Raw genomic sequence first — 16,770 nt, 5'->3', positions numbered from 1 at the left:
ATACCAATTGTTGTGCAACCAATCACAGCGGAAACAAAATTCACACAATACAAATACAATAAAAACGACGATTTATGTGGCTCGGCGAAGATGGCTGCATCCACAGGGAGAGGATGATGATTTCACTACATTTGAGAATAATAGAGAATTACAATACCTCTGAAGCTTTCTCTTCTCTCTTGCATTCAACAGCAACCCCCAGGCTCTATAGATTTGAGACAGAATATCATAAAAGCTTCCTAATCTAATCCTAATAAAAACCCAATCAAATCCCCTAATGAATGCATCAATTAAATCTCCAATCAAATCCCTAATTAATGCAATAATTAGATCCCTAATTAATGCATCAATCAAATCTCTAATCATATCTCCAATTAAATCAACTTAATTAGAAAAATAATCTATTCCCTAATTAATTACAATAATGAGCCAATAAAAGTTTTTCAAATAAAAACTTATTTCAATTTGGAAATAATTCCAAATCAACATAAGCTACTTCGGTAAAGGAAAGTGAGGTATTGTAATATTGCTATGTTATAGAAGGGTATTCCTACCCCCTGAGCAAAGAGAAACCAACCAAAACAAGACTTCACAGCCGTGGCCAGGGTTGCAGAGCAGCACATAAAAGAGACCCGTCACTGTGCCAAAGTCACCAAAATCTCATGGTTGGATAAACTCTATCACAGAACAGCTTATTACAACTGATTTGAAACGCATCAGCCAAACTTTTTTCACAAGTTCTTTGTCTAGTTCAATTCTCACTTACAAAAGATATAGAAGTGGGCAGGCATCTTCTCCTCCAGAAAACAAAAAATGACCATGATATTCACTAACGCGTTGAAACAATGTTATAACTAAACCAATCAAATCTAAAAGAATGGTGCAAATTGTTGTTAATTTAGATAATTCATAATATATCTTAACTGATAATTGAAAAAGAAATTGCATGTTTAACGATGCCACTTAGAAGGGAAAGGTAATTAAAACTAAAGCAATAGGCATGACTTTCCTAGTAAATGAACTATGGATAGTACAAACGCTCACCTACCAAACTGATATTTGAAAGGGGGAAAAAGGAAGATAATATTAAGAAAAGCGAAAGAATATGCATGAACAAAAGATAAAAAACTTGTTGATAAGATTTATAAAAATTGAATCATAGTAAACAGCTAATAAGAAGTCTATGATGCTTTTGAAGAAAAGATCTTGACATTAGCAAGCAGTTGATAAAGACTTATGTTTATGGAGGACAGTAAAATTGAACAATCGTTAATAAAATTGAAATCACGTCTACGTTTCAGTGAGACAAATTAGTCGTCCAGTATAATAAGGAACAACACATTGTACATGAAATAACTGAGCAGCAGAAACTCACTCCATCGGAAGGAAGAATTTTCCAATGGGTAAGTATTACCAATTTACCATTTGACAAACAAATAAATGAAAAAAAGGTTCAGGATATTCAAAAATTACCAGTATGAACTGTATTTTCAGCCATTGCAGATCCAACTTCCTTTATTGAATCAGAAGACACATTTCTCCTTGGTAAGTACCTGAGTCCAGCAAGAGTCAGTATGCCGACAGCTATTCCAGCACACATTATCTTCATGCTTGCTTCCTTTATCATATATGTAAAATCTTCCTCGTTAGAATATTCAGAATTAGGTTTTTCAAAAACCTCGTTCTCATTCTCTTTAAAATATTGATAGGTATCCATCCTGGGCTCGTCAACTCCTAGTTCAGATGTAGAACTATGTAAGCCAGTGGAGACCTCAATGCTACCTCTTCCTTCCCTCTTAGTCAATGGAAACACTTTCTGCAGAGCATGAAGTGCACTTGATTTTACATTACCAAGTGCAGCAGTAGCTTCAGCCCCAATTTTTACAATGGAAGCAGCTGCTGCTAACGGTGAAGCCCCACCTCCTTCCATTTTTTCTAGATATCTCAGCACTGTTGGATCATCATAGTAATCCTTGAGCCTAAACTGTATACCTTGAGTATCTCTAAATCTTGGGAAAACAACCTCAATGAGCCATGTCTCTAACAATTTGCAAAGTCCAGGTAGAGGATCATGATCACTGCCAATGTTCGAATTGCTCATGATGAATTCTACAATATCCTGATTTCTATAAGGCGAACTCTTCTCATCAATGCCCAACCATGAGTAACACTCATCAAGATCTCCCAAAAGCAGTGAGCAGAGACCCCTTTCAAGTGCAAAGTCTATCTCCCTGTCTACCTTGGTGGTGTATTCAGAATTAGCACCTAAAGAGGTAACTTTGGTCTGTTGGAGTTGCTGAAAAAGATTGCCAGCATCTTTAATAAGATGCGCCTTTTTACCAATAATGGCCTGTGCTACTAAAGCTAGTGCCACACCATATACTTCAAAGCTCTCCGCTGGTATGTTGCTTGGTGTCGCAGCAAACAAATCTATCTTTAGACCATTAAGAAAAAAAAGGACAATCAGCCCCTAACCATGAAGTATATAATGATTATTCAAGTAATGTTCTCACAAACCTGCTCCGAAGCTGTCATATGTATAAATGCTTCATTCATGAAATCTTCACGAGTGAATCCTCCCCCTATTACGTAGAAATGGGGTTATGTCTTGCATACAAGAACATCTATTGCACATATTATATTAGGTTGTATTCATAAGCATATATAGCATACATAATTGAATATGTATATATCTATTAAAGTTTTTGTTTAAGTGATAAAGAGAATATAGATGGAGCTAAAGGGGAAATAAATTCTAAATGAATAAGAAAAGAGCAACTTTAATTGAGAATTTGGATATATATATATATATATGAGATTTTATTCAAAAATTAGAATATGAGATTTTATTCAATCATGTTATTTTTATTTCTTAATGCAAAAATTGGATAAATGAAAATTTTTTAAAAAGTAATTTTTGATCTTTTTTATTTTTTTGTTTTATTTATATTTTAACATGAAATATTTTTTTTTAATATCATAAAAATATATATATATTTTTTTTTTTTGGTGTATTTTTTATTTATTTGCAACTCTTTTCATTTTTAACAAATTATGAAACAATTTCCTAAAATAATTAAGTATAAAACAAGTTTATAAATCTATATAAAATATTATAAATTCTAATCTTAAATGAAAATATTAGGAATTTAAATCATAAATTTGATCCGAAAGTCATATATATCAAAAATGAGAAAAATTATTTGAAAAGAATATAATAATGGTTGTTTAAACTTAAGGGAAAATTTTATAAGATGGTAACGAGACCTATAATGCTTTATGCCTTATGGCGCATAATATTGGCATTTAAAAGAGACACAAAATTAAGTTAAGTGTTGCAAAGGTGAGGAAAGTTGAGATATTAGACCTAAAAATAATAGACCTATTGAGGGTTTTCGCTTGAGTAGATATAAAACTGAATATATTGAGCGTAATTTTAGTAGCAATAGACCTAGTGAGGGGATTGTGACTTTGGGCGATCTAGTCATTAATAAGATGACACATTTTAGATATATTGGATCGATTGTTCAGACTTCAGAATGATGGTGAAATAGATGGGGATATTATCAGCACAATCCAAGTTGGATGGTTGAAGTGGAGGAATGCATCGGGCTTGTTGTGTGATAGAAAAGTCCCCCTCAAACTTAAGGAAAAATTCTATAAGATTGTGGTGAGACCTGCAATGCTTTATGATGCCGAATGTTGGCCATTAAAAGAGAAGAATTTTATGGTAACGAATATTGGCCATTAAAAGACAGGAATAACACTAAGTTAAGTATTGTAGAGATGAGGATGCTCATGTGGATGAGGTGTTTTACCCTTAGAGATAGGAAACAAAATGATCATATACGTGAAAAGGTTGGAGTAGCTCTAGTGGAAGATAAGATCAGAAAGAGTCGCCTTAAATGGTTTAGTCACATTAAACAGAGGCCTTCAGATGACCTGGCTAGGAAAGTTGAGATATCAGATTTGTCTTATATTAAGAAAGGTAGAGGTAGACCTAAAAAGACTTGATATTAGAAATGATCTTTCTTTATTAGATTTAAATGAGAATTTGACTTTCAACAGGACACAATGGCGAAAAACAATTCATGTTGCCGACCCCACGTACTGGGACAAAGGCTTGATGTTGTTGTTATTGTTGACCTCGATTTTTGTTCGATCAATGTGATTAGTCCTCGTCGAGCCCAATTCGAACTCGAATCAATTTGAATTGATTATTAATTAAACTCGACCCTATTCAATCAAGCTCGAGTAATTTGCTTTGACTGCAACAAATTCAATTTGATCCCAAATCGATTTCAACTTAGGTTAATTTGATTTAATCTAATCGATCGAACCTAGCCAAATTCTAAATCAAACCAAATTTGAATCAAATCCACATCCAAGCCTAACTCAAATCAGCCCAAATTAATTCTAAATAAATTTCAAGCTGCTTTTTAGTAATTTTAAATTTAATTGCAAAATCAGGAAATGTAATTAACGGATTTGATTTGATCAAATTCCCAAACATGTCGCGGTCTGACCTCTCAGTCGCGTGAGCCCTCGAACGAGCAGTGGATTCGAATGACTTTAGGGAGAAGTTGAATATCGCAGTGCCATTTTGGTGTTTCGAGCAAGGCAGAACGTCGGGAGGCTTTAGAAGGCTGGGACAAAGCCTTCGGTTGGCTCATTCTGACCGACTCCCTCTCTCTCTCTCTCTCTCGCTCTCGTTCGGAAGCAGCCCAGGCGGATCCCGATCCCCCCTTCCTCCTCTCTCGGTTTCGCGAATCCAGACGAGGCCCAGCCCCTCATCCTCCTCCCGTCCTCCCATGTAGAGGACCCCGACCGAGCCCCTCCAGCCTTTCTCTGGTTCGAATGACCCTAAAATCCGGCTCTTCCCTTTTCGTTACTCCGGTGAGCCCAGAGAAGTCACAGGACCCGACGGCAGCTCCCCGATCTCCCTTTGCCGAACCCAACGCCTGGACTAATCGATCACCTCCAAAACTACAGCCCTCGCCCGCTCTCGATCTCTTGGGGGAATTGGCATAAGCCCTCTTGCTCTCTCGGTCTTCTCTAGTTCGCAAATCTCAGAAGAGGCCGAAGCCCATGCTCCCATCTCTTCCTCGATTCGCAGAAACAAGTGGAACAAAAACCTTCCCTACTGGATCCTTCCTCTCTCCCTATCTGAACTGCCCTAGCCCATGTCCATTCAGGATCAAACGGACAAGTTGTGCCCCTTTGCTCTGTCCAATTCGAGCAGAGAAGTCACCAGGAGAAGTCGATCGCTCCCTTGCCTCTGTGCCGAAGTCGCTCAATACGCCAACCTCTCATTTCCATTCGCAGGTGCCTTCTTCCCTCATCTAATCCTTGTCTTATTTTTCTCTATGTCCGTTGTTTTCTTCAAAAAAAAAATAAGGGTCTGTCGTTTTCTATCTTTTCCATTCCATATAACTCCTAATGTTTTGATTCTTACACCAAGCAATCATGCTCTGATGACATAAGCTATACATTGGCTCTTATATACTTTTCATCAAGTTTTGGTTCTTACTCAATGAAACATGCTCTGATGACATCAACCCTGCATCACCTCTTGTGTATTTTGTGTCTAAGTATCAGTAAAATAAAATCTATTAATGTATTCTTACACATAATTCCAGTTGAATGCGAAAAGAATCATTCTAAAAAAAAAAAAAGATAATATTGGTTGAATGATTTTAGTCTCAAGTACAATATAAATGAAGTGTTTCTGAAATTATTTTCCGCATAATTTCTTCAGCGAAATCGATTTGTTTTTTATAATAATGTTTTATGATTTCTTTTAAAAGAAAATGATGAAAATCTCTCGCTTTATAACATGTTTATTTAGAACAAATGTTGGTGATAGTTTGTATAAAATATTTATAAACTCTCATCATAGTATGATTTGCAATTGATTAGAGAGTTTGTTCTCTATTACTCGTTCCATATTTGCAAAAATAATTTATCATCTTCACTCATGTTTTTTTTTGAACCTCTAGATAGATATAAATTTTGATATTAGATCTCTGGTTGGCATACAGTGATATCTTAACAAAACTTATTCATAATTTCTTCTAGTTACTAGTTTTTCATGGTTGTTTCTACCTCAAATTCAACTTAGAGTTTAAACTCTTGCGTACTAGACCTTAGAAAGTCATTACGCATGCTAATAGTTTGTGCATAAATACATGAGACGTGATGGATGAGATGTGGTATTTGACTTTATATATGTTAGCCAGTCATGCTTTTATAAAGTTTTAAAGGACTTTGGAATGTTGTTTGGTGAAATGCCTTGAAGCATTTTGTTTATAAGTCTTATTTTAAGATAATTTGGATAGTTGTTGTTGCATTTCTCAAATAGGAAAACTATTTGGTTGTTTGTGTTGTTGCACCATTTTCTTTTTTTTCTCTTATTGGTTATGTGTCGTTTGTCCATTATAAATGATTAATACTTTTTTTTTCTTAGAAAAGAGTTCAGCCTGAAATCTTAGAAATTGATGTTATCATTTTACTTTTCTCATTTATGGTTAAATTAAGCGGATGGAGCTTCTTTCTTATTATTCTGATAGAGATCTTTCCGTTAAACTTTATGGATTCGATTATTGACAATGAGTATTTGGAAACTTTTGAGCATATTACTGTCTCTTTATACTTCATGCAAGTTATTTTGAAGTAAGTTTCAAGCATCTTCTCATAAAGTAGAACCATGTTTTCATCTATTTATGTATGAGATATTATTTTTTTATATACGCCATTATCGGTTAATGCCATTTGAAGTGTTTTAGAAAGCCTTATGAGTTTCTTTATGATTATAGAGCATTATAAAATATTTCTTTTTGTTTTTGTTGAGAGGTTTCATGATTCACATCGTGTTGCAAACTTGAGAACTTACTTTTATTGGAAGAAGACTTGATTTGTTTATGTTGAGATGATTTATTTTTCGCTCTAGATTTGTTTGTTTTTGTATTAGAGGGCTTTACGCTAAGTTTCACAAATGCTTTATAATGAGAGGTTTTATAAAACTTTATTGTTGGAAAGCTTTATGGATTTACTCCACGCCAAATTTAAAATAAAGCACTTGAATTATTTTGTTTTGTGTTGGGAAAGTTTTAGTAGGTTGTTCATATAGAGCTTTATGTGTAGTTTCATTTGAAAGTCTTATAAGTCTTTTTGAGGATTTATAGTCTTATGATTGGCTTTGGGTTGAAAGACTCTTTCATGTCTTTATTTTTTGAGTGAATGATCTTGTTTATGTGGGAAATTATCTTTCTTTTAGTTTGCACTTGCTTTTAAAGTTAAGTTCTAAATTAATGTGTAGTAAGAGCATGTTTTGAGTTCAAAATAAAAAGTTTATTTTTGTTTTAGTTTTGGGAGCTTTTTTTCATTTTGTCACTTTGAGCTTTGTTTAGATAATAGCTTAGTTAGTCGTGTTAAATGTATCAAGTGCTTTATTTAGATTGTGGGTACGGAAAATGGGTTTAAAAATGACTTCTTCTCTATTCATGTCACATTAAATTAGGAAGAATGTTATTTTAGAGGCACACTTGACTCCAAAGAAGTGTGTCCAATAACAACAATGCGTACATCCTATTTATGTTTGATTTTAATTATTTTTATTTCTATTACATTTAGTCGTCTTTTGTTTTGTCTTTAGCCTTTCTGTCGTCTCTTTAATGCTTTATATTTTAATACTTATAAAATAAGGAGAACCCAGAAGACAAATGGCTCAACCAGTATACAAAAAGTAAGTTCTTGCTTTTATTGCATATTCATTTCTTTGTATTATTATTTGCTTATATATAAATGTGCTCTTATACCCATCTTTTTTATGTTTTGTGATGCACCTTTTGGAGAGGAAAAGACAAGGAGCACTGGAGCACTAGGTGACGGAGCATGGACAGTCGGATTCGAGCATCAGTCGCCCCCATTCAGTCTTGTGGGGGCGCTACGAGCGGTACCACCGGGTCATAGCCTCCGGTGCTGTAAGTTTTCTTAAAAACTTAGAAAACCTTTATGGATCTTAATGATTGCACGATCCCTACCCTTTAGGACCCTTTAGAAACTTTATTTTAAAATTAGGATTACTTTCTTTTCTTTTAGATCCCTAAACCTATTGACATATGTACGAAAGTCTTAAGGGTTAGAAAACAAAAAAAATCTTTTTAGTCCTACAACTTTAGTGACACCTAAGGACCATGTCTTAGATAACATAGACTTAGGGTGCATGCTCCCTATAGGATAGAGACATCAAAACAAAACTCAATGACACATTTTCCTAGGTTTAGTTTTCTTTAATCTATTAATAATCAACCAATCATTCTTAATCTAACTTTTAAAATGTATTAAAAATACTCAATTTTTAATTAAATTATAATTAACATTTGTAATTATTAAATTGCAAACCTAAAACGCATAATCTAAATTAAATTCAACTAATCTAATAATCAACTCTTAACTAACATAAAATTTAAAAGTTGTAGATTAAATTATCATATTCAAACTTAAAGCTAAAATTTATTAGAATAAAATACTTCTAAATATCAAACTTTAGAATAATCTTTAAAATCAATCAACAAATTTGATTAATAAAAATGATTAATTCACATTTTCTTTTTCTTTTCATAACAAACTAAAATAATTCAACAAAATTGGTTGCTACTGGATAACTCAAGCCTACGAGGCTATTACGTTAGCCCCAAGGAGGATAAAATAAACCTCACGGCCTCGGTGTGAAATAAAAGTGATAATTAATCAAATCATAAAATAAAATTTTTAAAATCAATCTTAAAATACTAATACTTAAACTTCAATTAAAATCTTCCTTTTGTCTTTTAACAAATCAAATGCAAGCAAATATAACTAAATCATCCAATATATGACATACCAAAACCACACAGTCTACACACACTTAGACTTGTTTGTTAGGACACGACTAGTAGCTTTAGGTTAGACCGATGTTTTCTTTACTTTCTGTCTCTGTGATGTGGCGCTTTGCATGTGACCTATATATTGTTTGCTTCTATTGATTGTGTTAGCTTTTTTGTGTACTTTCTGTGGTGACTTCTAGCTTCTTTTATGTACTGTGTTGTGAGCAATAAAATACCCATAGGTTAAAAAACGCTTTTTATACTAACATTGTCTTCTTGCATATGGTTGTGCTCACACAGCACTAAAAGGGGCTAAAATTAATAATAATAATTTATAACTGCTACAGGTGCTTCAGCTGCTTAGCCCTCAAATAATAAGAGCACTGCCAAGTGTGTTTGATTTGAGCAATTTCATTTTATATATAACTGATTGGATGATTTTGATTATAACTGCTTAGGATAACCCCTGCAAGAAAGTTTAGATTTTCTTTTTGCTGATGTAATGTATTTGATGGTGAGAGTTGTGAAAATCTTTAAAGCAAAGCATTTTAAATATAAAGGGGTCCAAAGGGAAAAGAAAACCCCCTACAGGGGGTTTCCTTTTTTATTTGGACATCTTTTTGGAAGATTCACTACGAGCCCGAAAGAATGAAGATGATCCATAGACGAATCAAGGAAGTGCAAGTGAATATTGAAGATATAAAAATGCCTTATTTTAAGATTTGCGTCGTTCCCGGGTTGTTGTTGGTGGAGCCCGGCCACCATTACTTTTTCTGTACTATGTGATGTAATAATATTGTATGGCACTAGCCATGGACGCTCTTTTTCGTGATTTTTGTTGTGGTTTGTTGTGATTACTTTGTTTGTGCAACAGAACTGACAGGTTTTTTATAGATTTCTTTCTTGCATGCGCATGTGCCTGACGCACTAGGCACTTTAAGGATAATTTTTTTCTATTCATATTTAGGAATAAAATTTTAAGAATTAACTCATATAGAAACATAACGATCTAGGGAATAGACGGAATCGTACGGGGTCGCATGCATGCATTCTCTCTTCTTTCTTTAGACACTTCCCCACTTGCGGGTAGAGTCCGGATAATCTGGCCTATGAGGATGAAATGTCGAACCGGGGGAAGCTTAGTCTTTCTAAAAAGATTATTTTATAAGCATTTTTTTTTTAAATTTCATACATTTCTGATTTGGAGACTTTGACTAGCATAAACTGCATTAATAACCAATTGAAATTAAAACTTAATTGCATTGGTTTTAGGAGTATAGTACCATGCATAAGTGTGGGATCCCTTAGGAACTTCTCTAGATGTAGATCCCAAATTCCAAAGTCTAACCACCCTCCTATCATTCATATGGATCGGATAACATGGATTTTATGCGATTATGTGGTTTTAGCTGGCTTGCCTCTTCAGGCAAGGGTATAAGTCCAAATTGCATTAGCTAGGTAGTAGGTGTTAATATCATATGTACGATATTACATCTCTTATATATTTAGGATCTAAGGCTAGTGGTATGGGTGTACCATTGTATGTCTTATCGATGGGTAAATCTTATTTTCTTTCGAAGGTTATAAATCTTACCCATCTGCGTCGTATAGATCACGCCACCTCCTTATTTCCCTCATACATGTTTGAGATGCAGTGTCGTTCCTTTTTCTCCAATTTTCTCTTCCTCAGATCTCTCTTGAATAAATGGTTTTTTTTTATATATATATATATATATATATATATAATCCATCGATGTGTGTAGGTGAAAGCAGCTATCCTCCATGACTAATCGTATGTATAACACCATCTGCTCTTTCATCGGCCTGCTTGTGTCGAGTTTAAAGGCGTACGACCGTTTTGTCATACGGGATAGTGTGGTCGTACTCGTCTCGTGGGTTTCGAATACAAAGAGTACGACCGAATAAACACAACAAACCACAACAAAAATCACGAAAAAGAGTATCCATGGCAAGTATCATACAATATTACATCAGAGAGTACAGAAAAAATAATGGTGGCCCAGCTCCACCAACAACAACCCGGGAACGACGCAAATCTTAAAACAAGGCATTTTTATATCTTCAATCTTCACTTGCACTTTCTTAATTCGTCTATGGATCATCTTCATTCCTTTGGGCTTCTCGTAGTGAATCCTCCAAAAGGATGTTCAAATAAAAAAGGAAAATTCTTTTCCCTTTGGACCCCTTTACATTTAAAATGTCTTGCTTTAAAGATTTTCACAACTCTCACCATCAAATACATTACATCAACAAAAAGAAAATCTAGACTCTCCTGCAGGGGTTATCCTAAGTAGTTATAATCAAAAGCATCCAAGTAGTTATATATGAAATAAAATTGCTCAAATCAAACACACTTGGCCATGCTCTTATTATTTGGGGGCTAAGCAGCTGAAGCACATGCAACAGTTATAAATTATTATTATTAATTTTAGCCCCATTTAGTGCTGTGTGAGCACGACCATCTGCAAGAAGACAATGTCAGTATAAAAAGCGTTTCTAATCTATGGGTATTCTATCGCTAACAACACAGTGCAGAAAAAAAGTTATAAGTCACCACAAAAAGTACACAAAAAAAAGCTAACACAATCAACAGAAGCAAACAGCATACAGGTCACATACAAAGTGCCACATCACAGAGACAGAAAGTAAAGAAAATATTGGCCTAACCTAAAGATAATAGCCGTTTCCTAACAAACAAGTCTAAGTGCGTATAGGCTGTGTGGTTTTGGTATGTCCTATATTGGATGATTTAATTATAGTAGATTACATTTATTTTGTTAAAAACCAAAAGTAAGATTTTAATTGAAGTTTTTAAGTATTAGTATTTTAAGATTGATTTTAGAAATTTTATTTGAAGATTTGATTGATTACCACATTTGTTTCACACAGAGGTCGTGAGGTTTATTTCACACTCCTTGGGGCTAACTTAATAGCCTCGTAGGCCTGGATTACCCAGTGGCAATCAATTTTTTTGAATTAATTTAGTTTGTTATGAAAAAAAAAAGGTGAATTAAATATTTTTATTAATCAAATTTGTTGATTGATTTTAAAGATTATTCTAAAGTTTGATATTTATGAGTCTTTTATCCTAATGAATTTTAGTTTTAAATTTGAATATCCTAATTTAATCTACAACTTTTAAACTTTAGGCTAGTTAAGAGTTAATTATTAGATTAATTGGATTTGATTTAAATTATGTCTTTTAGGTTTGCAATTTAATAATTACAAATGTTAATAATAATTTAATTAAGAAATAAACATTTTTAATACATTTTAAAAGTTAGATTATGAATGATTGGTTGATTATTAATGGATTAAAGAAAACTAAACTTAGAAAGATGTGTCACTGAGTTTTGTTTTGATGTCTCTATCCTATAGAGAGCATGCACCAAAAGTCTATGTTATCTAAGACTCGGTCCTTAATTTTTATCTTTAGGTGTCACTAAAGTTGCAGGACTAAAAATAAATTTTTTTATTTTCTAACCCTTAGGACTTTCGTACATATGTCAATAGGTTTAGGGATCTAAAAGAAAAAAAAAAGCAATACTAATTATAAAATGAAGCTTCTAAAGGGTCCTAAAGGGTGGGGATCGTGCAATCATTAAGGCCCCTAAAGGTTTTCTAAGTTTTTAAGAAAACTTACAGCACCGGGGGCTATGACCCGCTGGTTCTGCCTTTAGCGCCCCCACCAGACTGAATGGGGGAAATTGATGCTCGAATCTGACTGTCCATTCTCTGTCGCCTAGTGCTCAAATGCTCCTTGTCCTTTGCTCTCCAAAAGGTGCCTCACAAAACATAGAAAAGACACGTATAAGAGCACATTCATATATAAACAAATAATAATACAAAGAAATGAAGATGCAATAAAAGCAAGAACGTACCTTTTTGTATACCGGTTGAGTCATTTATTTTTTGGGTTCTCCTCATTTTACAAGCATTAAAACATAAAGCATAAAAGAGACGACAGAAAGGCTAAAGGCAAAACAAAAGACGACTAAATGCAATAAAAAGAAAAAGAATTAAAATCAAATATAAAAGAGATGTAGGCATGGTTGTTATTGAGCACATTTCTTTGGAGTCAAGTGTGTCTCTGAAACAACCTTCTTCATAATTCAATGTAACATGAATAGAGAAGAAGGCATTTTCAATGCACTTTACTGTACCCACAATCTAAATAAAGCACTTGATACATTTAACACGACTAACCAAGCTATTATCTAAACAAAGCTCAAAGTGGCAAAAGAAAAAAAACTCCTAAAACTAAGACCAAAATAAAACTTTCACTTTGAACTCAAAACATGCTCTTACTACACATTAATCTAGAACTTAACTTTAAAAGCAAGTGCAAACTAAAAGAAATATAATTTCCTATATAAACAAGATCATTCACTCCAAAACAAAGACATGAAAGAGTCTTTCAACCTAAAGCTAATCATAAGACCATAAATCCCCAAAAAGACTTATAAGACTTTCAAATGAAACTACACATAAAGCCCTATATAAACAACCTACTAAAACTTTCCCAACACAAAACAAAACAATTCAAGTGCTTTCTTTTAAAGTTGGTGTGGGGTAAATTCATAAACCTTTCCAACAAGAAAATTTTATAAAACCTCTCATTGTAAAGCATTCGTGGAACTTAGCATAAAGCCCTCTAATAAAAAATAAACAAATCTAGAGCCAAAAATAAATCATCTCAATATAAGCAAATCATGACTTCTTCCAACAAAAGTAAATTCTCAAGTTTGCAACACAATGTGAATCATGAAATCTCTCAACAAAAACAAAAAGAAATATTTCATAAAACTCTATAATCATAAAAAAACTCATGAGGCTTTCCAAAACACTTCAAATGGCATTAACTGATAATAACGAATATAAAAAAATAATATATCATACATAAATAGATGAAAACATTGTTCTATTTTATGAGAAGATGCTTGAAACTTACTTGAAAATCACTTGCATGAAGTATAAAGAGACACTAATATGCTCAAAAGTTTCTAAATACTCATTGTCAATAATCAAATTCATAAAGTTTAACGTAAAGATCTCTATCACAATAATAAGAAAGGAGCCCCATCCGCTTAATTTAAACCATAAATGAGAAAAGTAAAATGATAGCATCGATTTCTAAGATTTTAGGCTGAACTCTTTTCTAAGAAAAAAAAGTATTAATCATTTATAATGGACAAACAGCACCAATAAAAAAAAAGAAAATTGTGCAACAACACAAACAACTAAATTGTTTCCCTATTTGAGAAATGCAATAGCAACTATCCAAATTATCATTAAAAAAGGCTTATAAACAAAACTGCTTCGAGGGATTTCACCAAACAGCCAGCATTCCAAATGTCCTTCAAATCTTCATGAAAGCATGACTGACTAACATATATAAAGTCAAATACCACATCTCATCCATCACGTCTCATGTATTTGTGTACAAATTATCAGCATGCTTAATGACTTTCTAAGGTCTAGTATGCATGAGTTTAAACTTTAAATTGAAATTGAGGTAGAAACAACCATGAAAAACCAATAACTAGAAGAAACTATGAATAAATTTTGTTAAGATATCACTGTATGCCAACCAGAGATCTAATATCAAAATTTCTATCTATCTATAGGTTCAAAAAAAATAAAACAAAACAATGCATGAGTGAAGATGATAAATTATTTTTGCAAATATGAAACAAATAATAGAGAACAAACTCTCTAATCAATTGCAAACCATACGATGATGAGAGTTTATCAATATTTTATACAAACTATCACCAACATTTACTCTAAATAAACATGTTATAAAGCGAGAGATTTTCATCATTTTCTTTTAAAAGAAATCATAAAACATTATTATAAAAAACAAATCGATTTCGCTGAAGAAATTATGCGGAAAATAATTTCAGAAACACTTCATTTATATTGTACTTGAGACTAAAATCATTCAACCAATATTATCTCTTTTTTTTTAGAATGATTCTTTTCACATTCAACTAGAATTATGCGTAAGAATGCATTAATGGATTTTGTTTTACTTACACTTAGACACAAAATACATAAAAGGTGATGTAGGGTTGATGTCATCAGAGCATATTTCATTGAGTAAGAACCAAAACTTGATGAAAAGTATATAAGAGTCAATGCATAGCTTATGTCATCAGAGCATGATTGCTTGGTGTAAGAATCAAAACATTAGGAGTCATCTGGAATGGAAAAGATAGAAAATGACATAGCTTTATTTTTTTAAGAAAACAACGGATATAGAGAAAAATAAGACAAGAATTAGATGAGGGAAGAAGGCAACTGCGAATGAAAATGAGAGGTTGGCGTATTGAGCGACTTCGGCACGGAGATAAGGGAGCGTTCGACTTCTCCTATTGACTTCTCTGCTCGAATCGGACAGAGCAAAGGGGCACAACTTGTTTGCGAAACCGAGAGAGGAAGGGGGGATCGGGATCCGCCTAGGCTGCTTCCGAACGAGAGCGAGAGAGAGAGAGAGGGAGTCGGTCATAATGAGCCAACCGAAGGCTTCGTCCCAACCTTCTAACGTCTCCCGACGTTCTTTCTTGCTCGAAACACCAAAATGGCACTACGATATTCAACTTCTCCCTAAAGTCATTCAAATCCACTGCTCGTTTGAGGGCTCACACGAGTGAGAGGTGAGACCGCAATAGGTTTGGGAATTTGATCAAATCAAAGCCGTTAATTACATTTCCTGAGTTTGCAATTAAATTCAAAATTACTAAAAAGCTGCTTGAAATTTATTTAGAATTAATTTGGGCTGATTTGAGTTAGGCTTAGATGTGGATTTGATTCAAATTTGGTTTGATTTAGAATTTGGCTAGGTTCGATCGATTAGATTAAATCAAATTAACCTAAGTTGAAATCAATTTGGGATCAAATTGAATTCATCGCAATCAAAGCAAATTACTCGGGCTTGATTGAATAGAGTCGAGTCTAATTAATAATCAATTCTGATCGATTCGAGTTCGAATTGGGCTCGACGAGGACTAATCGCATTGATCGAACGAAAATCGAGGTCAATAGATACTTAGGTGGATAAACAGTTTCACACCTAGAGATAGAATGTGAAACGAGTATATATGTGAAAATGTTGGAGTAGCTCCAATGGAAGAAAAGATTAGAGAGAGTCGCCTTAGATGGTTTGGTCACATAAATTGACGGTTTTTTTATCACATTGATAGGAGAGTAAATATATTACAGCCGGCCTATGTTAAGAAAAGGTAGAGGTATACCTAAAAAGTCTTGGATATAAAGTATTAAAAATAAATTTTTAATTAGATTTAAATAAGAATTCAACTCTTAATAGCACACAATGGAAAAAAAATGATACATATAACCGACACCATGTAATGGGATAAAAGCTTTTTGTTGTTATTGTTGCTCTTGCACATTTTACTACTTGCTATTATATATTTTTTTAAATATGAAATAGTATTACAACATGGAGCCTTCTCAAAATCTATCCACATTTCTATTTTTCTTTCCTTTACTTTCTTTTTAAAAACAGAAAGGAAGTTGGACTTATATCCAATCATTGAGGTAAGCTTACTTTCCCTATCAATTTTCTTCTGTCTAAAAAAAAAAAAAGAGAAAACCCCCAATTGTATAGCTTCCCAAACATAACAGCACCAATGTTCTACACATATACTTTTGAATTAAGCATTAAAAAAAATTCAAATGATTAAAATTATAGAGAGGTTTCAAGCAATAAAATTATAGAGAGGTTTCTAGCAATAAAATTATAGAGAGGTTTAGTAGGTACCAATTCCATAAGATAGTCTAAAACTACTACATGAATCGAGGGTTACCTGTAGTAGCTTCAATGCTCTCTGAAGAACTTCACAACAACCCATGAAAT

The 16,770-nt window shown here is 33.3% G+C and overlaps 1 protein-coding gene across 1 annotated transcript in view; it reads right to left on the bottom strand.

Annotated features, from left to right (window-relative positions):
* Window positions 1-1,462: 1,462 nt before the first annotated feature.
* Window positions 1,463-16,770, bottom strand: part of LOC110098493 (protein ACCUMULATION AND REPLICATION OF CHLOROPLASTS 6, chloroplastic-like) — a 30,162-nt gene continuing 14,854 nt past the window's right edge. Inside the window, exons 3-4 of the mRNA XM_028695711.1 lie at window positions 2,518-2,582; window positions 1,463-2,434 (exon numbers count right to left, since the gene is read on the bottom strand). Of these exons, the coding sequence (XP_028551544.1) occupies window positions 1,463-2,434; window positions 2,518-2,582 (1,037 nt within the window). The remainder of the gene's footprint in view (window positions 2,435-2,517; window positions 2,583-16,770) is intronic.

This window comes from Dendrobium catenatum, unplaced genomic scaffold, assembly GCF_001605985.2.
Source record: "Dendrobium catenatum unplaced genomic scaffold, ASM160598v2 fragScaff_scaffold_669, whole genome shotgun sequence".
Classification (NCBI taxonomy): Eukaryota; Viridiplantae; Streptophyta; class Magnoliopsida; order Asparagales; family Orchidaceae; genus Dendrobium; species Dendrobium catenatum.
The sequence above is the reverse complement of the archived record's forward strand: the minus strand, read 5'-3'. Positions and strand labels throughout refer to the sequence as shown.